The following is a 22932-nucleotide window of genomic DNA, read 5'->3' as shown; positions in this document are numbered from 1 at the left end:
TAAACCCCCAAAAACGTAACTCTTGTGTTAGCTTTCTGTTAGCATCTGTTATGATAACATGTCAGTTTCAGGGTTGGGGTCAATTATAATTGTAATTGCATAATTGATTATTAATTACAATTATGACTTAATTGTAATTGAAAAAAAAAAAAAATCTGTTGTTGTAATTGTAATTGCCAAGAAAATTCTTCATAATTTTATTGAAATTAGGAACATACACTTTTACATAGTACAAATAGCGTAAATGTATCTGATGTTTAGTACAAGGAGTTTACAGTTTCTTTTTTTTCTTTTTTTAGGAGTCAAAATTTATAGGTTGTATTCCTTCTTTGATAGAAACATCTGAGAGGAGGAGTGAATAAAACACCAGTTTAACCAGCAACAATGACCTGAGGACTGGAATGTGTTTCAGTTTTTTATTTTTCTAATATTTTGATTGTCTGGGAGAGAATCCTGTAGTTTGTCACTTTGTTGTAGATTTTGTTACAAAGAGTTTATAGTTATTGCTAAATTCCAACTGTTTTTGTCCCTAGTTGGGCTTTTACATAAGATATTATAAGCAATGCGCTAAAATGTAAGTATAATGATGACACCATACACACACATACAATCACAACAGCCCTATAAATGACAAGCATATACCAACATTTTTATTCCTATGCACCCATTGTTTCACTTTGAGATTTTGTTACAAACATGTAAAGTGTATTATAAATAAAATGTATTATATTATTATTACCAAAATACATACTACATAAGATCATTAGTGATGCTCTTAGGTCCCGTGTGAGCTGTTTTTAAGCACTATATAAATAAAAGTTAATAAAATTTTAATTGAATTTTTGTAATTGAGAAAATAATTGAAATTGACTTTCAGGGGAAAATAATAATTGGAATTTACTTGGAATTGGAAAAAATGTGGGGGTCTGAGCTTTATTCTTCTCAGTATACCCCTTTATTTAATTTTTTTCTAAATTGGAAAAATGATAACTGTAAGATGGTTTTCACCTGGTTTGTGTTTTATTGAATTCTAATGAATTATTTTTATAAAATGTCCATGTTAATTACAATTACGAAGTCAGTTATCTGAACTCAATTACAATTAAATTGTTAAGACAAACACTGTTTTTTTTTACTATTATAATTACGCCATAATTGTAATTATTATAATGCTTATAATTGACCCTAACCCTGCTTGTTGTCTTGTATATAATTTATTTAGGCTGCATTTTTAAACTGGTTTTGTCTGAAATTTTTCTCTCTCAGTCTCTGATTGTACCTTATTGCCTTTTTATTGTGAAATATCATCACTAATGGGCCTAAAAATGCATTTAATGGTAACTTTTTGACAACTCATGTAACAGACATTTTCCTTATTATCATTATAAATTAATAAAGCAAGCTTGCAACATTTTGTTGTTCACTGACATTCTCACACTTTAGAACAGATGCAGGGCCAGAAAAAGAAGCTGTACTTTATATATGTGCATAAATTGTGTTTTGTTTAGATCTTGTCGCATCTCTGAAGCCTGAGTACGTTGCCCCTTTGGTCCTCTGGCTCTGTCATGAACAATGCCAAGAAAATGGAGGACTGTTTGAGGTAGGCAGGAAAAAAATCAATCTTCTTTCTTCTCATTAAGACAAACTGAGTCTCGTCCGTCCGTGACCCCCTCCCCCCCGCTTTGGGGACATTTCGTAATAATGTTGTCCTTTGGGATGTTGATGATGAAGAAGGATGAAAGGCAACACTCAGTCAGTTTTCATTCAGAGAATATTTTTTTAAATCCTTTGTGTGTTACTCTACTGCTCTTCTTTCCTTGTAGGTTGGTGCAGGCTGGATTGGTAAATGTGAGTAAACTTTTTTTTACATTTTTTGCTTCATCCCCTGAGGGAATGTCTCTTTGCATTTGTGACATTCATTAGTCGCTGGTTCACTTGAATTGTAAGCATGTATTATTGTTGTTTTCTTAAATTTCACTGCAGTGACCCTTTTATTTTTGTGTGTCCATGTGTGCAGTGCGCTGGGAGCGTACACACGGCCACACTGTGAGACAAAAAAACAAACCCATGACTCCTGAGGCTGTCAGAGACCACTGGGACAAAATCTGTGATTTTAATCAAGTCACCAAGCCCGTTGGTATACAAGGTGAGAGTTATTGTGGGAGAGATACTGCGCACGTGCGCGCACACAGGAGTGTATACAACTCCCTGCTGCACAAACACATTTTGGTTTTGTTTTATTAGATTTCTGTAACTTCACAAATCTTAATATTCTCGTGTCTGTGGAGTTTTTTGAATTCTCAGGACACAAAAGTTTATATTGGACATGCAAAAAAAGAAATACTAAAATAATACAGTTAAATAATAATAATACAGTTATGGAAAATAAAAAAAAATTGCAAAAGATGACACCTGAAAAATGAAAACAATACATAATGATTAGATTTTTCATATACTGGTCTTAGATTAGTTGCACCAGTGTTATTACTTTGCACCTCTCGACCAATAGGAGAGATGAGTCTCTGTTTAACCCCCAGGGCAGATAGGGGCCACATGCGTCCCTCGGTCTAATTTTGTGCAGCCCACAAAGCAATTGCACAAAATGACTCCAAAAATAAACAAAACAATTACAAAAACACAAAACATCGAAACAAGACGGCCACAAAAACACACAAACTGACTCCTGCACAAAACAGCAACAGAAACGTACAAAATAACTCCAAATAATGAATGCAAAAACATATAAAAGACCAACAAGGACAAGACGGCAACAAAAACGAAAAGGTGATGTTGGATTTTACATTCTGCTTGCAATGCATCATGGGGCGGTTGTCCCATATAAAAAAAAATGTCCCGATATAGTATACATCCAGGTATTTGTTGCGTACTCAATCTTTTCATACTTTTGTGTACGCACTGCATAATCATTTTGACGTCAAACTCACACCAAATGCGACTTCAGCGACTATAGTTGCACTGAGAGGGCTGCACACTTCTTCTACAGTGGCATGTACTTAAGTTTAAATGCTAAACTTACGGCGTTACTAAAGGATGAGTTCACTCAAAATATACTTAGTATATAAAAGCCTGTAAACGTGCGGCCGTAGAGAAAGTCTACATCCCTGTCAGTGCAGCCTCCAGCTCTGCAGACATACCCTTCTTTGACCGGGGGAGTGACGTATGGGGAAAGTCATTGCCAATTGGATGTCGCGACACAGCGTCACTCGAAGGCTCTTGAAAAGTTAACATTTTTCAGGTTTGAGTAACTTGTCAGGTGACTCAATCGTGTGATCTAGTTGCTGGAATCATGTGAGTGTGAACGCACCTTTAGCATTAAGCCTTTAAATCATCAGCTCATTGGTATTTATATTGAGTTTTGTAATAACAAAGAGCAAGGACCAGTTGGTGTTAAAGATCAAGCGAGTGAGGTGGAGGAAATGATATTTGGTGAATAGTGTCTAATAAGAACAAGTACAGAGAAAGGTCTCTTGCTAAGTGGTTAGGCAGAAAATGTTGATTTCTATTTCTCACTGCCTCCTCCATCCTCAGTGATATTGCAGATGTACAGTACATTTGAAGAGAGGGCGGCAGTGTTAACATGCACTGAGTGGGAGTGGCTGTCCCACTGGGCTCTCGCTGGTCTTATTTGCATGGCTTTGTAGTGCCTCCTCATTTGTAGCTTATTACAGAGACTTGTTGCTACCTCTGTTCTGTAACTGCCTGCCACAGAGAGATGGCGATGATTGGCTGAGCTTTCGCCCTCATTTGGAGAGTGTCGCTCTTGTTTCTTTGACAGCGTGCAAGCTCTGCACACATGGTATACGTATTCATCTCCACATGTCGCTTGAGGTTTTGATAGGGTGAAAATACTAGTTGTGAAACTAGACTTTATAGTTTCCATGGTGAACAGCTTATCACCACTTCTTCTCCCTCTCCTGTGTAGAATCTCTGCAGTCGATGGTCAGCGTGTTGTCTCAGGTGGAGTCAGAGACAGAAGTTGGTGCCAATCCAACAGCGTCCATGGCGACGTCAGATTCAGGAATAAATCCTGTAAGTAAATCCCCTTTTACTGCCTTCTTTTATCAACAGTAATGTTTTATAATGAACTTGTACGGATTTCTGTTACTTACAAAACACAATTCTGTTATCTCTAACCTGTGTTAACCATGTTTGGCTTTCTGCAGAATTCTTTTTTAAATAATTTTATCAAAAACATGCCAACTTGACCCAAAAATTACTTCTTCACACAGTAATCAGTTAATCGAATGCTCATCATTAAACTCTAGTACACTAGTACTGGTATTATCCCATAAATATTTAGGATCAGTTGCCTTCAACAACCTCCCATAGTATATACTGTACATGTTTACCTCTAATCCAGACAAAAGAAACTGGCATCCCGCTTCCTAATTTGGTTCGGCCCCCAAAAGTAAATGCACAAAATGACTAAGAAAATATGCATAATAATAAAAATACAGAAAAGGACAACTTAAATTACTCCAAAAACAATATATACAACCACAAAAACACTGAAAATGTGTTCATCTTGAGGACCTTGACCTTCCTTCAATGAATATTCAGGCCCAACTTGTATTGTATACACTGATTTTTTTCTTGCATCGGCTCTTGGGATTTGATAGTAGAGCTAGATCATCCTCATAGTCCACGTCGTCAAGCTGGGACCAGAGTGTCTACTTGATACCATTGCGCTTCTGTGCAGTGGAAGTCATCATGACCCAGTCAGTGGTCGGTAAGAACAGGAACGGCAACAGCAAACAGAATAGTTTTATTGACCAAGAAGAGTTTAAAACAATACAAGGAATGTGACTTGGTGGATGGTGTGAAAAGCAGAAATACAATAAAAGTACAATTCTGTCTGAGACCAAATTTAATATAATAATTATTCAGTAGATGCAGTCTACTTCATGTTCAATGAAAAACTCATAAAGCCATAGAAGAGTCACATCCTTTTGTGGACACTTTGTTTATTGAACTTATTGAGAGTCATTGTTTTTGAGCTGCTTTTTTAAAGTGCTCTAAGTTGCTGTTAATCTTCCTTTGCAAGCTGATAATTCCCATTCCATTGCTAATAATGTAACCTTTATTGGTTACCATAGTGAAATCTTCTCTGAATTTTTCTCATTTCTCCGAGGGGTAGCAGTGGGCTGCCAACTGCAGGTTCCCGGGGATCAGTTGGATTGGGGTTAAGGGACTTGATCAACATTCCACAGTGTTGGTCCGGGTGAGACTCGAACCGGCGATTCTCCGATTACAAGCCGCAATAAACGAAGGTGTTATTAATATCGGCAAATATTAAACTGAATGAGTGTAACTCGCCTCCACCTGCCAACACATTTTTCCTTCGCATCTATCTGTTTTGCTTCCAGTTGATTTCCTTGCACTCTATCTCACGCCCCATTGAGACCACGCTAGCGTCCGTAATGGTTGGTTGATAATGACTTTTGAAAGCATGGCACTGTAAACTCTCAAACACGGCAACTCATGACTCTTTCATACATCACACTGTTTGTCACAGTGTGACAATAATAACTTCCTGTGCAGAGCTCCCTTCAACATACATAAGTACTCCGTGTCTCCTGTAAATAGGAAATGATGACATACTAGACAAGCGCCTGCCTTAATTAGCATATGAAATGCGATGTACAAAAGATGTCAGGGCACAACAGGACTGTTACGAGTCCCTGGATAGGTGCTCCTTCCCTTCGCTCTGTTCCCCGTCACTGAAAGTGAACTAGTTAACGGCTCACGTATGGTTGAGCTTCCTGAATAAATCATTGAGCGAGATGTAGAATTGCATGACATGAAAAAGTTATCTCCCTGAAACAGCCACCATCTTCTGTAAAGTTGTAAAACCTTTCTCCTCATGTTGGTTAAAAATGAGACAGTCGAGTCAAATAGTGATTGAATTTTAAAACATATTAACAAAAGTTTAGCTATGGCCGCCCTGGTTCACAGGGATGGTTGGTGTCTAGGGATGGGATGACGGACAAAGTTCATTATACACTAGACAATAATGGCCTCATAATAATGATACCATATTTTGAAAAGGGTTTGTGTGTTTTTGGAGTCATTTTTGTGTATTTGTTTTATGGTTTTACTTACTTTTTGGTTGTTTTTGTACTCGTCTTGTGTCATTTTTTATTTTTTTTTTTATACTTCTATTGTTTCTGTGTATTTTTAGTTGTTTTGTGCCACTTTTGATAATTTTTTTGTATTTCTGTTGACATTTTTTATATTTGTTTGTTTTTATTTTTCTGTAATTTTTTAAAAATCATTTTTGGAATCATTTTGTATATATAAATTTTTCATTCTATATATTTTAGTTGTCATTTTGAAAATGTCTCTGTTATTTTTGTGTATTTTGAGTCATCTTATTCGTTTTTTGATTAATTTTGTGTTTTTCTTTTGTCATTTTGTGTCTTTTTTGTGATTTTATATAAGTTTCTTATATATTTGTTGCGTACATTATATTTCTGTCATACGTTTTTTGAGTAATTTTGTTTGTTTGTTTTGGGGCCGTACAAAATTTTGACCTCGGGCCGCCCGTTGCTAATGTCTGCCCTGCTGTAAAGAACAGCGGAAAAATTGTGAAAACTGTGTTTCTTGTCTTTTGTTGCTGAAAGCTGCTGGTTGAAGACATTTTTCTACATGTTCCGTGTTTTTCCTGTTTCTTTGGACACTGAAATTAAACGGTTTCACAAGGTGCTCTCTGGGATGTTATATCCATTGTTCTATATCGGTAACTTAACAGTAATGATCCAAATGGGAACAATTTAATATGCCAGGAATCCAACAAACTCATCAAGCATTACCAAATATTTTACCCCACTGACTACTGTGTACGATCTTCAATGTATTTGCTAGTAAAAACTAATGATATTATACGAATCAGCGTAATCAACTTTTATTGGTTTCCATTTTCTGTAGTCAACATAAAATGCCAAATTATTACTTTACTTTAAGGTAGGATGAACATTGAAACAAAGTCCATTTAGATACATGTGGTGCTGTAGTTTAGTGATTATAAACGGGTATGATGGGATACTTTTTGTATTGATTATTGAAGAAAATGCAGCGACACTCACTGTAAGTGAATGTATTTATGAAAGTCTTTGGACAGGAACCAGGTTAAAGGCAGTAAATCAGATGATGCACACAAACAAACAGTAGTTTACCTTTTCTCGTGGCTTGCAGGAAATTTTAATTACTTCAGAATGAAACAATCTATCTCAATTCTTCCAGCATTTGCAGGAGTGAAGGCTTATTTGATTCATTACAGCTGTTTTAGATTTAACAACACAGGTTTTTTTAGTCTCTAAAATGGAGCGTTTATCACTTGGTGAACACCTGAGACCTTTTTATATTACATTCTCAATAAAAGTGCATTCGAATGCTCCTGAAAATCTCATATTTCCCTCACCTGCATTTAAATGCATTTTTAATTAAGTATAAGCCTCCAGAGGGACGGCTTTATGATGATTCGCCACTAGCTGAGAGGAGGTGATGCGGCGAGTGAATCACACCATGCTGCACTATTGCTCTGAACAATAGCTGAGCACAGGGGCTGTGAAGAGGAAATATATCTCCTACAACTCCTAACATTGCCATAGATGCATATTTATACTCCACAAGGTATCTTTTAGCAGAATATTCTTTTAAAAAACGATTGTAATTTAAATATGTTAACTTTGGGAGTTGCCTGAGCTGCATATTTCACCTTTTTTCTGCTCTATTTAGCTCAGCCTCTTAATGTTTTAGCCTTGTCGAGTTTTATTACACTCTGTAAAGGCTGCAAAGCAACTTCCTGCACAATCATAAACACAAGATTTGTGCTACAGAAGAAGTCATGCTATGACTAAGAAATGCATGAAATCTAACCAAAAAAAAGTCTGCATGTGTTTTTAAACTTTTTTCACTGTTAATGTAGTATCATTTTTAGTGCTTTACACTAGCAGCTCATCTCAGCATCAGTAATAAACTATGCAAAGCCGAAACAAATTGAGCTCTACTGGTACTCAAATTTGGAGTACATGTACTCAACTTTGATTTACTTGGCAATAATTTTTCATGTCGTTTTAGTCGTAGTTACTCACTAAAGACTAGATTGAGTTAAAGTCACATTTGAGTCTTTTGTTTAAGGTCAAATTAAATATGTGGAAATTAGTTTTAGTCTTAGTCTCATTTTAGTTTGAAAAAATAAGATAAAATAGATAGTTTTGTTATACTGTATTTATAGTAGACTGTAATTATTATACTGTAATTTTTAACTGTGTTGGGTCATTTAAACTAAGAATGTTCCATATTACTCTTGATAAAATAATAAGACCTGTGAGAAAAAATGCAATGCAATAATCGTTGTTAATTTTCATTATATTTGAACAAAAGACTTACAACATGCAAGAATAAAACTCATCTCAACGTCTCACTTTAACACTGGTGCTGGGGAAGCTGAGAGTTTTATATCAAGCCAAAAAGTTGTAGAATGGAAAAAAAATATCTGGTTGGCTACATTGTGTAAACACATAGGATACAGGCACTGATCTTTATTGTATTGAGAAGGCATACTAAATGGAAAACTTACATTTTCTTAAGATTTGTAGACACTACATATTTGGGGATTAAAGAAAAATTTTATCTCATGACTGAATCTTTTGATTCAAATTATTATTTTGATTCAAATAACCACTAGTTTTTTTTCGTGGCTTATCCTCTTTTTTTTTAATACTTTTACTACATTTATTGCACTTACATTAACGTAACAAGTGTATCTGTCACCTCCAGTTTCCACTCGGTTCACCGTCTCTGTGTGACAGAGAGCTCATCAGATTGCTGTTGTGTTTTAAATGAGATGAATATAGGAATTTACAAACAATCACTAAATAACATGTTTTCTTAGTGTCATCGCTCCCTGTCTCCATTTTTACCCTCTCCACACCATAGCTAACAAATCAGCAGCATGTAGCTGCTTTTGTCTGAAAGCTTAATGATATTAATGTTTGCTAAAGCTAAACTTAGCTTCCCGCTGCCATGGAGCCAAGACGTTTGTAACCATAGAAACATTTTATTATTAAATCCTATAAACATTTTATTTTAATGTTATTTTTAATTTAACCTTTACATTAAATATATAAACCTGCTATTGAACTTTCATTAAAAACTGTTCCATATTTTTTTGTTGGATATTGATATTTAGATACATTTTCCACTCGATGTCAGAAATCTGACAAACCCCGAGAAGGAGGATTAATATGTGGACTCATTAAAAACAATTTAATAATTGCAGATTTATAATGGAGGCTTGGGTTTTCTGAAGGTTTTGCTGAACGTACTCGCGCTGCCATTAAAGAGTGTTGTAAAACATTTCAGCACTGCTTAGGGCTTAACCTCGCTGAGCTATGAAAAATGTTTTTCAGCTACTGGTTTGCAGTAGTGACTCTACAAATTATATATGCTTCTCACTTTCTGACCACGAGTCAAAGTTTAGATGTGTTTAAAACACATGCTGAGCTCCTAAAAGTCTGTGTGCATCCATATGACTTTGCCCTGGAATACTCATCTTACCTGCTGATTTCTGGTAATTCTTCAAAGTTAAACTACTGACGGTTTGAGATTTCCATTTTTCTTCAAATGCAATCGGATAAAATTTTGGCCCTCCTCACTTTAAAAAGCTGAAGCTATTGTCCATTATTCATACTTAAAGCCTTGAAGTGTATTGACAGAGCTTGGAGGAGTAACCATGGCAACACAAATGTATAAATGGATTCAGGTTAGTTTCAGCTATTGATGACCCTGAAATTATTTTAAAAAATGTACACATTTAAAGGTTTGTTTACAACGTGAATGAAGATAAGATTAAGTCATGTAAAGCAACATCAGTAATATTATTTTAAATGTCTCTTTCTTTAAACATCGACACACTAACTTGTGTTAATGATGTTTTATCTCAACTCTTAAAAAATAAAATAAAATGCTTATATTATAACTGTTTTACCAAATTGATGCTTTCAATACATATTTTATTTTATTTTTTAAATACTATTATCAATACTTTTTCACACGGACAGCCTGATTTATTAAGTTTAACTATGTTTTTAAATTAGGTGCCAGTGCAAATAGATTGCACACATTGTTTGTTCACCCGTTGCATGTGATTTACTAAGATTGCCAACGCAAATAATAACAGGTGCAAAAGTTAATGAAACGCCCCATTTGAAATAGTTGTGGGATCACATAGTAGCCAAGCAGACAAACAGCAAGTCCTAAATGAAATAATGACAATGATAGTGGAAGAAGCGAATAAACATACTTCATTTAAAATTGTTTTTATTTAAATCGGAATATAAGAAACAGAAGAAGTTAATGCTCTGGGGAGAAGAAGAAGAAAAGCAGATAAAGTCAGGAAAAGATAGCAAGAACAAAGAACAACAGCAACGACAAAGGAAAGAGTAGTTAATGAGAGATTTTCAGTTATTTGTAATTCATTCATTTCAATAATTTTTACAGAGAAGAAAATATATTTTCTCTCCGTTACCTTTCGTTTTGCCTTTGTTTCCTCTGTGCATAAAGCTGTGGCATTTAGGAACTGCCTGTCAAACATACTAAATAGATACACAATCCATTCCAGCTTTGCTAAATCAATCTCCTACTACCAATATTTTTGCATCTTCTGCCAGAGTTGCCCAGATTGTCGCCCAGATCCCAGATTGCTCGTGTTATTTTGCCCGTTCGACAGACGCAGACCTTATATCACTGCAACATGTATTAGAGCATGCTATTAAATTTGTACACAATTTTTAGGCACATGGACCTTTTAATGAATCAGTCCCTTAGTTTGAAGCTCAGTTGCAGGTTTGTGCCTCCATGTTGAAACTTCTGGGCTTAAAGCTTTCTTTCTTCTTTCTTTATTATTGGCGTGTTGCAACCAACTTCAATAGATGCATATATCATAGATCAATAAATTAAAGATCATTTGCTAAAAAAAAAATCAGGGGTGAGCATTTTCCTCTGCTAGCTCCTGATTGGCTTGTGACAAACATCAAAGGCTGTCATTTCCCTCTGCTAGCTTCTGATTGGCTGGAGACAAACATCAAAGGACCCAGCATGTAAAATGTTAAAATTATCTCGACATTCCACAATGCAATGCATGAAACTTTTCCGACAATAGCTGGGTTTTGCAAATAAAAGCGATATTTCTAAATGTCGACAAAGTATAATTGCGCTTTGAACGTGTTTTCATTGAACTTTGTTTTGGGCAGAAGGCTAATTTATCCTGTGAAATCTCATCCCGCAAGACTTTGCTGCAGAGAGACGGACGCTCAGAACCTCCTTACACTTCGTATTCCTTTGTTGTTTCACGTCTAATGTGGCAGTAATAATTTTAAGTATAATGCTATGCAATGTCCCGGTCTCCTCTTCTGTCCACATGTACTGCGCCATGTTTTCTCGGAGAGAAGTGGTCATGTGACCAGGAAGGTCAAGTTCTGTGACATGGATTTGCGGAAAAAATGTTTTCATGGTGCTTTTGCAACACATTTCAATATCGAAACGTCTGAAAAACCTCCTCATGAAAGCGTAAAAACTTTTTAGCGTGCTTTTTCAAAATTCAAGTGCTTTCAGAAACGCAGCTACTGTCGATAAGAGACTGTTTACAGAAGAGATCAAAGCAAACTTGATTGCGACGATTTCACGTTTTTTTCCAAGCAATTGATCTATGAGGCCTACACTCTGTCATCGTGTGGTTTTGGTTGAGGTAGAGCCTGTTTATGAAAATTCCAAAACAAAACCAATATTAATCAGATTGGCTTATTCTTTATTAACATCCACCTGCTTATTTTTAGTTTGTTTGCCCCTGATGTGTGTCCACAGCTTCTCTGAGAACGCATTAGCCTGATAACCTTTATCATTCGTCTTCCCTGCTTTCACTGCAGATGAAGGTGGTTGTCACTCATTTTCTTTTGTGAACCTGTTCCATGTTTTCCGTGGTGGATTCTTCCCTTGTATCACATCGGATCACCATCACAAACAAAGTTGAAACTTGGCATTTTGCTCTCGACTTCTTGGGGCACACACCTTGATGTGACATTGTGTTGCATCACACACATTTTGAATCTTGGTAAATGCTGACAAAAACTCCACAACAGGCACAGGACAGATTTCCTATTGTGTTGTTTCTCTACAGTGTTTTCCATGGTGGACATCAATTCAATAAAATAGCCCATCTGATTAAATACAGTTTAATATCTGCAGTATCATATTATCCTCAGAGAAGAGTCTTAGTGCATTTTTGGAATAGAAACAGTCTGTGCATGAATATTTATAAGTGACAGTAAAGCAAATCAGGGATGATCTTTTTAACAAAGCAGTAGAAATGGAGGAAAAGACACCTGAATAATGAAGTTATGAACCATTTGGAAAATGAATTCCTCCTTTGAATCATTTTCACATCCTACGTATGACGTAGTATTTGTTAACACTGTAATGAAAAAGAAAGTGTTTCATCAGAGGATCGATTAAACGCACGTGTGATTAATAGTTTGTATTTGTTTGTGTGCCGAAGCTAATTTGCAATGCTAAATCTGTGAAGAACTGCTTATTAACTTAAACATCTAATTAACAATCACTTATGTGCTTTAGCCTGGAGACGATTTTAGGATGGCTTGTTAAAATTCAAACAAAGAATCAAAATGTAAATAAAAAAGGATTTAGATGCATTTCTATAATGGGAAATTAGTTTTTCTTGAACCGCAAAGGTTTATAGAGACTAATGAGGAATTCAAAGTATATAAAAACAACACAAAGTAAAAGACTTGTTAAAAACAAAATAGTGATGACACTTGGTTAAAATTACAATGGGAAATGTAAATATTGGAAAATAAAATAATTTAAACATAAATGTATATGTATGTTTAAAAAGACAGACTTAAGCGATCAATAGCACTTTGGTCTGATGTCACATTAGCCAATGAGGTCAAGGTTATGCTCCCTCGCCCATGTGCACCCTTCGCATTGCTCACTCTCCCATCATTTTTCAGTTTTTTTTTTTCTCTCATCTGTAAATAATAATGTTCCTCCAGAGCCTTACTATGTGCAATATTACTGAGTATAGATTTTTTTTTCTGTACTGTTATCTTGACCAATATTTTGGTTTATTTTATTTTATTTTTAATTTTTTGCCTTAATTTTTCCTTTCTGTATTTGTATTTAGCTTTCTTGTTTGCTTGCTCTTTGTGTCTTTGGCTGCTGTAGCGTGTGATTTTCCCCACTGTGGGATAAAATAAAGGATGATCTAATCTAGACGCTAACCAGAGACCTCCTCACTTGTGTGGTTGTGAAAACGAATGCGGTTGTTTCAGCATTCTACCTTATGCTGAGTGCTGAGAGACCCCGTAGCCTAGTTAGCATTTGTTACCCTGCATTGGTCAGGTTTTTCATGTAGGATTGGAGTTGAAAAGTTGAAGACGTGCAGAGATCAAAGGATCATCTTTCCAGTACTAGATGATGAGCCCTAGCCCAGAGAGTCAAGCAAACTGGTAGCTTGTAGCCCGACTGGTTACACACACTGAAAAGGACTGTATTTTGGTAATTTAGTTCATTTTAAGGGAAAAATTGTTCTTTTTGTTTTTGCAAACCAAAACTTAATTCCACTACAGTATAGAACCTTTTTTCTACAATAGTTGTTAGTGTCCTATGTTATAACCTACCTTAGGCTCCTTTGTACCTATATCCAGAGGTGAAAGTAACGGATTACAAGTACTCACGTTACTGTAATTGAGTTGCTTTTATGGGTACTTGTACTTTTTTGAGTATATTTCTAAATCAGTAATTCTACTTGTACTTAAGTACGTTTTCTGAGAATTAAAGTAATTTGTTACATTTCTACACCCAACCGTTATTGAGTAAATTATTATTTTTTGTTTTGAAATGATCAGCAGACATTGTGAAACTACAAAAAATGAAATGACCAGACAACATTCGAATGCATCACATCATAGCCGATTAACCGGATTAAGTAATGAACCGTGCCAAAACAGCAAGGAACAACAACAATGGTGCAAAATCTAAAAGAAATGCATAACAGTGCAATCAAAAGTTAAAATAAAATATATACATTTCAGTGCAAGCAGATTTCTATTTACCTGTTTGGTTTCAAGATTTTTGTTACTGACTAGTAAACTAAAGATCACAATGTGCAAACAACACAATAGAATTATATGGAATAGAACAAGAATTAAAATAAAATAAATAACCAAATCTGCATAAATATGGGCAGATGGGCAGAAGATCAGCTGGTATAGTTGCAAATGTTTAATATTAATATTTAATTAAGAGAAAACTTGTACAATGATTGTAAAGGGTGTGTTTCACGTTTATTATACCTTTTTAAATTATTATTATTATTGCAAAAGTGAAGTAACAGCGGAGTGTTGGTGCTCTGCCAGCCGGGACGCCACGGGGTGGCCGTGAAGCACCGTTCCTCGAGCCCCCCTGTCTCAGCTCTGCTACCCCGTCACAGAGCCTCGCTAGACACATACACACACACAGCGGATTGCTGCTCCGCTCAAAACCAGGAAGTGGGAGTTGGCTCTCCAGTGATTAGCTCTGTCGTGCACGTGGCTACGGCGTGCAGCGATTGGCTCTGATGTGCACGTGACTCTAGTGGCTCCACTCCAGTGGCAGTGGACAATTTTATGAAATTATTTATCTACAGTATTATTGCAGTCCAAACAGATCTGACGTTGGACACCTTTGAACCAATAGCAGATGGCGCCCTAGGCGGCCGCCTGAGTTACCTGTCGGGAAGGTCGGCCCTGCTTCAACTCGAGTAGGATGTATTGGAACTCATTACACCTCTGCCTAGAACTGTCTGATCTGGCTTGCTCTCCATTGAGCTCTGGTATTTAAGGCAACTACACTGTCAAAATCATACAGTCAAAGGGTACAGAAACCAACTGAAATTCTACACTTGCAACAAAGATGTGGATGAAACCATCTGTTTCTGCCTTCCACGTTCAGCCATCTTTGCTGGTGCATCGTACTTTTTCTGCTAAAAAGGGAACTGAGGCTACAGCTTGCACAGGCTCACCAAAATCAAGCAACTGAGATCTGAAAGTGACATTCTCTGGTCAATGCTCTGATATTCAGTTTGTGAACGATATTTAAGCTGGGCTTCATCCTGTCCAATGGTACCGGTGAGCAGTAATGATGTGATGCGGCTAGACAGACTATGTTGGCCATTTCGGAGCCCTTTCTATTCATTGAGTAATACTTAAATGTCACAGCCTTTCTGAAACAAATGGCTGCAGTAACTGCAGTTTAACCCTCTTTTGATTGAGTGGATATCGTCGGATGACTCTTAACTCTCAACTCTGAATGAACCGTATGGTCATGTCATTATGAACGAAATCTTTGAGGAAGCTTTTTCAAAAATGTTTTAATTTCTGATATGAAGAATTAAAAGCAAAGACTTAGCTTGTAACAGGTTTGTAATCTTTTCAGTCTTCGCTCCTCTTTTTTTCACAGGCCCTGGCAGTAGGACAGAAAATGCCACCATCCACTTTCACCTTTGACCACACCCACTGCATCCTATATGCGTTGGGGGTCGGCATGTCCACCAAGGATCCAGACCATCTCCGGTATGCATCTCCATCTTTCTGTGTTAATTAGGAGAGTTTAAGCAAGGACGGATCTCTCTGCGAATCTCTCTACGGCTTCACGTAGCTGTCAAAACCACAATCATCTTTATATAATGATCTTTAATCATTCACTGCCAGCGCTTTTTAGAGCTGCCAACCACATATTGCCAGGCGGTCTAGATGATTTTCCCTGATTTTTTTTTTTAAGACCCACAGAATATTTTGTACTATGACAATCTGAAATCTGACACCAGATTCTCAATGATTAGACTCTCTAGTTTCATCAGAAAAAATATTTTTGTTTCAAGCTTGTCTTTTGTTCTTCCGTAATCAGCAGTTGAATAGAGGCAAGTTTCACACAAATTGCCAGTTTGTGACAAAAAGCTGAGGAAAATATTATTAATGACTTTGAAGCAATTTTTTTTTTTGCTTTAGTGATACCTCAACATTGGTTTCCTTCTATAAAACTATATAAAAAAAACTGAGACTGGGCTTTTGATGACAAAATTATTATTATTTTGCTGTCTAGGTCAGAATTGAATGGTTTTCTTACTGTAATTTGGCCATCCTTCAAGTCTCTCCCCACACGCAACTTCCTCCTCATCCTGGACATGTCGAGTCTCACCGCTTGCCCCGTTTTTTTTTATTGTTTTCCTTCACCATCACGACACTCTCAATAATCCACTTAGTTCCACACATGCTCTGGTTGAGTGTGAGCTGCTTCTCTCGTAGTGCCATTTTCTGTCATGCAAACTCCTTTCCTCTCCATCTGAGCTCTGCCCAACATGGGTGATCTCTCATCCAAAAGTGCGCTGCTGCCACCTACATGGCACCAGTTGGTCACTACATCATGATACAAGCTCGATATTCACAGGAGAGCTTTGTCACACTGTCTCCTTGCAACCCCAGTTGAAAAACGCATTTAACATCTTTAGATGTTTTTGGCAGTTAACGTTACTAAACCAAAATATGTTTTTATATTATTTATAATATTTTTAGTTTCTTGAAGGCATCTGGCGACCCCCTCCCAGCGTCTGGAGACCCCAAATGGGGTCAAGACCCCAAGGTTGGGAACCCCTGCCCTAATGTTTGGGGCAGGGGTAATGTATGTATAATTTCCCTTTCTGTTTTCTTAAGCTTTTTGGCACAGATTGCAAGCAATGTTTCTTTTTTTCCAGTATTTTTGACTACTGCACTTTTACATTTGTTTTTTCTATGCAGGTAATTAAAGGCACGCTGTGTAACTTTTGGCCACTAGGGGCGCTAGAATGGTAGCTTTCACATCAAGTGCCCCTAGTGGTCACAAGCGTGGCAGCACTGTCGCAAAAATCAACAAACAGTCAGTCGGGCCAGCCTCCCTTGTCTTTTGATTGTGTATGCAGACAGTAGTTGACCTTTAACTTTGTGATAAGGATTGGTTCTAAGGGCTGGGGTGCGAAGCGGGGCTGGGCTAACACCGCAGCTACAGTCTATGGGCTGGAGTATGGGCCGCGAGGCAGGCCAAGCACCGGGTCTCCGGCGGCGGGGAGAGGAGTGTGGCGGTGGAGGCTGCACCTCCAGCGCATACTCCAGGCCATAGACTGTAGCCGCGAGTTACGAATCTGACTTGCCAACTTCCCTTACTAAAGAATCCATGTTTAACTGAACTATTGCAGAGATTAGTGCACCATTAACCCAACACGAAACTACCATACTGTGCTGTTTTGGCTGTAAACAGAGGCTAACTCGTTTCAGCTGTCCACAGCAATGGCGTCGGGTCGGGAAATGCCCATATGTTGTGACGTCACATGGGAACTGTATATATCCGAGCCTGTGGTCACGTGACTGCAGTAAAGTGAAACGTTGGCCAAAGACGGTCCGTCTCTCCAAACTTACATAGTCCGTATTTCAAGAGGGAAGCCCCGCTCGGAGCATTGATACTGTCAAGCGCTGTATATTGGCCTGAGGAGTCATTTAAAATAACTCATATGGGTCAACTCTTTAGGTCAAAAAGTCCACGGTGTGCCTTTAATAAAATCTTTGATTTATTATGAAATATAATATTGCTTGTTCCCTGCTGCAGTTGGCGCAGGTGGGGCTTGAAAGTTCACGTACGTTCAAAGTGGGAAACACCCAAAAAAGTTTGAGAAGCATTGTCCTATGGTATCTAAATGTGCAGTGTGACATGAACTGAACAGAGTGGAAGTCTATAGATATTTTATTATTTCTCTTCTCTAATCAATGCCTACGTTGTTTTATTCTAGTTTTCTCTACGAAGGCGACCAAGACTTCAGCTGCCTCCCCACCTTTGGGGTCATTCCCTCCCAGTCAGTCCTAATGGATGGTGGGCTGAGCTCAGTGCCTGGACTCAACATAGATCTCACACAGGTTAGACAGCAGCTGCAATCATTAGTTTCTTCATATGTTAATGTGTCTCCGGCTCCGTACGGAGTATTCTTCACACAGTCGTGCACATGCACAGTGAGCATGAGCCGCAGACACGTCGCTAATGAGCCGTATGTTTATTCATCACATCTGTTGGATTGTTTTTTGTCAGGTGTTGCACGGAGAACAGTATCTGGAGCTGTACAAACCACTGCCAACTTCAGGTATTTAACACACACACACACACACACCAAAGAACCCAATTCAGTCACCTCAGCGCTTATATTATTATAGATGCAATAAAAACGCTTTCTTCTGGATTAATTTTCCTCCACATACCAAAACAAATAAATGAGATTAGTGTGGATTGGATTGCTAATTCAGTGTAGAAACAAACTGTGCCAGCTTGATGTTTTCAGCTGTGTCCATAAACAGACGCTCTCGTATGGATGAGTCGCTGCCTCGTGTTTTATATTTATATTCTTGTCACAGCAGTATGAATCAGAAATGCAGGAGGTCGTTTAGCAGCACCTTTATGCTTTTGCAAAATATATTCTGTATTTTCCTTTTGTTTAACATACATATATAATTTTCTATAACTCTTCTTTGAAATAAAGCATTGGGAGTGATGTAGTGAAAGTTTACATTTGGGTGAACTTCTTTTACAGGTAAATTGGTCTCTGAGGCCAGCATAGCAGATATTCTGGACAAAGGATCCGGAGCTGTCCTCCTTTTGGACGGTAAAATATTCATATTTTTGTTTATTCCCTTTAATAAAAGTAGTTTTTTTCAGCATTGAGTTAATGAAAGGGAACGGTTGTGTCTTGTGCAAAGATCTCATGACGTAAGATGTTTAAATGATGATACGGATCAGAAAAGATGGTAATCCGTCCTAAAATAATGCAGAGACGGGAAACTATTATGACAGAGGGGGCCACAAAAGTGTCATTGTCTGATCCTAGAGCCACATTATCAATATTCATGTATTTAGAATAATGACCAATCAGTGCATTATTTCGGCAAAGAACAAAGGGTTTTGTCCGCATTTCTATGTTTTAAGTCATTTTATGTGTTTTTGTTGTTGTTTTGAATATTTTTCTGTATTTCTGGTAATTGTGGTTGTCGTTTTGTGCATTTTTCTGAAATTTTGTATGTTTTATGAATTAATTTTGTGTCATTTTTATATGTTTTTTGGGTAGTTTTTTATCATTGTGTATATGTTTCTGTTTACTGTGGTAGTCTTTTTGTGTATGTTTCTCAAATATTGTATGTTTTATGGAGGCATTTTGTGTAGTTTTGTTGTCATTTTGTATTTCTCTTTATATATTTTTTAATGTTGTTTGTTTATTTAAGTTATTTTTTTGTGTTTTATTTGATTTTGCATGTTTTTCGGATGCATTTTGCATAGTTTTGTTGTCTTTTGTATATTTTTCTGTTTACTTTGGTGGTGTTGTGAATTTATTGGAGGTACTTTGCATAGTTTCGTTGTCATTGCGTTTTTCTTTTTATGTTTGTTGTTGTTTATGTAGTTTTGTTAACTTTTTTGTATTTTTTGTTTAATCTTAGGTTTCTTGGAGGTATTTGGAGTAGTTTATTTGTCATTTTGTATATTTTTCTGCAACTTTTGTTGTCATTTATTTATTTTTGTTTTTTTTATGTCCGTTTTGTCTCATTTTGTATGTTTGTTGGATGCGTTTTGTGTAGTTTTATTGTCGTTTTGTATATTTTTTTGATATTTTTGTGTGTTTTTGTAGTTGTTTTGTGTATTTTGGGAATAATTTTGTGTATTTTTGCCATGTTGCATATTCATGTTCTGCTGTAATAATTCACACATTCACTATAACTCACAAACAGGCTCTATGAAAGTTCATTAATCACTATTTAATACCTCAGTTTATTTGATGATTATCTGGCCGAGCATAATTAACCAGCCCATGCTTGCTCTAAAACACAGATTTGACAGCTGCTGCTGTTGTACCAGAGGATGATTATTGTCCCACCTGATCGTTATAGCTAGTTAATTACTACTAGTTATTAAATTTAATTACAATGTTATTATTATCAGTCAGCTTCAATGCAAGACATGGAACACTTAAGACCTCCTCAAATCTTTTTATTTATTCTTTACAATAATAATGACCATGAACTCACAGTGTATCAGGATTGCAGAGAAAATGTTCTCTGAATTTCTGTGTTTTGGGAGTGATTTTGTGTAATTTTTGTTGTTGCTTTGTGTGTTTTTGTTGTCATTTGTGGTTTTTGTAGTCATTCATGTGTATTTTGGTATTGTTTTGTAGATTTTTCAGTTTTTTGTATATTTGTAGTCATCTTGTTTGTGCATTTTTGTTGTCGTTTTGTGTGTTTTTTGGAATCATTTGTGTATTTTTTTGTTTTGTGTGTTTTAGGAGTTATTTTGTGTATTTTTGTTGTCGTTTTGTGTGCTTTTGTTGTCATTTTGTGTTTTTGGAGACATTTATGTGTATTTTGTTTAATTTACAGTTTTGTGTATATTTATAGTCGTTTTGTGTGTTTTTTGCAGTCATTTGTGTATTTTTACTGTTTCATGTTGTTGTTTTGTGTTTTTGACATTGATTTGTATGTTTTAGTTCTTTTTTGTATATATGTATTAGTCTACCATTTATGTACCTTTGCTGTTATTTTGTGTTTTTTTCTGTCATTTTCTGCGTTTACTTTGGGGGCCACAAAAAATTGGATGGAGGGCCACATGTGGATCCCTGCATGTCAGTTTTTTATGTCCGTTATAAATGACAAGTGTGTTCATATTTTTTGTTATTTTAATTTTCAGTACTGTCATCAGTCCATAGTCGACAGGCGATGATAAATCAATCTTTGAAAGGTTTAGTCTTTTCATGTGCTGTAAAATCCTACACATCTGTCCTTAATCCCCCCATTGGTGTTTTTTTTTTTGACAGTAAACACCTACAGTGGCAACGAGCTGGTGTGTTTTAATCAGTTTTCAGTGTTTGTTGTTGGTGCCGGAGGCTTCGGAGGTAAAAGAACGTCTGAGAAAGCCAAGGTAGGTTTCCACGTCCACAAACACTTCACCCTGTGTGTGTTTTCTTTATTTTTATGAGCCTTTAACACTCCTCAGTCTCCTGTGCCTCCTCCTAAACGGGCTCCAGACTTTGTGGCGATCGATTCAACCACCAAAGACCAAGTGAGTGTTTATCTGCCGGGGTTCAGAAAGGTAAAAGTTTCCGATGAAGTTGCAGCTAGACTGGGGTTTTCATGCCGTCTCAGATAAAATAAAACATGCTGAGTGTGCGATGAAGTATCAAAATGAGCAGAGAACAGAATTAAATCCCTTCAGCTATTGTTTAATCGTCATCACTTCAAAGACCTTCTTAATTTAGGTGTCTCTTCAATTGCCTTCATAAGAATTTAATTTGAGAGAAGCTCATGGTTTATTATGGGTTAGATGTTGATGTAAACTCAGGGTTTCTCTTTCATTCACAGGCTGCTCTGTACCGCCTGAGTGGAGACTGGAACCCTCTTCATATAGACCCGAGCTTTGCTGCCATGGGAGGTCAGAGTTCACGTCAACCACCAAGAAAACGTTCTTTTTTTTAACATTAAGGGTAGGGCTGCATAATTTTGCCAAAAAAAAACGAATTGCTATTTTTTCCGACAGATATTGCAATTGGGATTCGATTTAAGATTTTAAAAAATATTTTATACATTTAAATGCATATGCGTTTTATTTTTTCCCAAATTCCATGTTTTCCACTTTAATTTTTTAAAATTTGTTTTTTTTAGAAATATAAATACATTTTTTCAGAAAACTTTTGTTTTGAACTCCTGTGAGGAAACAAAATAAATGCTAATAAAAAAGAAAACTATAATTAAACAAATATGTATGTTAAAAATAAAAATATAATTTAAAATAATGAGTATATATGTTGTACTGACATGGATTATTCTGACTGTTCCTTTGTAATTATTTATATGTCATATAAAGATGTATCAGAGCAGCATTGTTACCCAATATCCCCTCAGGGATCAATTGTTTGTTGAATCTGAGCAGGTTTATTGATTACGTTTTGATCCACTTAATTTAAATTCGGTGGATTTAAATTATCTCGATGACATCATTCCAGACTGTAATGATTAAACAAAAACAAATGGGCGCAAGAATCATCAGTTATTTCACCGCTAGAGGTCAGAATATTTTACAGTATCAGAAGTTATCATTTATCTACAATGTTTCAGACTCTACAATCCCTGACATCGATGGTCTCGTCCACAACAACACGCAACTTTTCAAGCGGATCTTCTGTATCTCTGATTAGATGTTGTTTAAACACTGAGCAGATGAAAGCTGATCATGTTGTCACGGAGCGCTGCAGCAGTCAGTGATGATTTGCGTTGTTTTTTTTTTGGCAGTTTAGACGGTGTTTCGTGTGGTTTAGACGGTGTTTGAAGCGGCCAGGACGGGATGGGGGGAGGGCGGTGCACCTAATGAGTGGTCCCTAGAAACAGTTCCTCATAAAAAAAACTTCCTTTGCCTCACTGTCCAATTCTGTCCATTTTCGCGTTCAACAGTGGATTCTGTTTTCATTCACACACCCAACACAGCATAACGTGGATGGCTGTTCATCATAGGAATGGGATCCACACAAGGTTCCTGCTGCTTAACAGAAGGTTTTCCTTGCCGCCATGATGAATTCATGTTGGGTGTGGGATACATATGTATGTGTATATACTTATATATGCATATGTGTGTATCCATAAAATGAAGAGTCCGTCCTTAAGACTGCTCTACTGTAAAGTGTCTTGAGATACCATTGGTTATGATTTGGCGCAATACAAATAAAAGATTGATTGATTGATTAGTCGATTCCATTAACGTGGATTTCATCGGGCCCTAGTCGTTGCTGTTAGCGCACTCACTGAG

General features: G+C 36.7%; 1 protein-coding gene across 1 annotated transcript in view; it reads left to right on the top strand.

The window, feature by feature from the left end:
- The window catches only part of hsd17b4 (hydroxysteroid (17-beta) dehydrogenase 4), a 43991-nt gene that overhangs the window by 12217 nt on the left and 8842 nt on the right, over positions 1–22932 (top strand). The window contains 11 exon segments of the mRNA XM_028458042.1: positions 1509–1600; positions 1824–1848; positions 2018–2146; positions 3944–4050; positions 15541–15653; positions 17897–18020; positions 18190–18241; positions 18686–18757; positions 20951–21054; positions 21130–21195; positions 21495–21564. Of these exon segments, the coding sequence (XP_028313843.1) occupies positions 1509–1600; positions 1824–1848; positions 2018–2146; positions 3944–4050; positions 15541–15653; positions 17897–18020; positions 18190–18241; positions 18686–18757; positions 20951–21054; positions 21130–21195; positions 21495–21564 (954 nt within the window).

Source organism: Gouania willdenowi, chromosome 9 (assembly GCF_900634775.1).
Source record: "Gouania willdenowi chromosome 9, fGouWil2.1, whole genome shotgun sequence".
NCBI classification, from domain to species: Eukaryota; Metazoa; Chordata; class Actinopteri; order Blenniiformes; family Gobiesocidae; genus Gouania; species Gouania willdenowi.
This window is presented reverse-complemented; position numbering and strand designations above follow the sequence as displayed.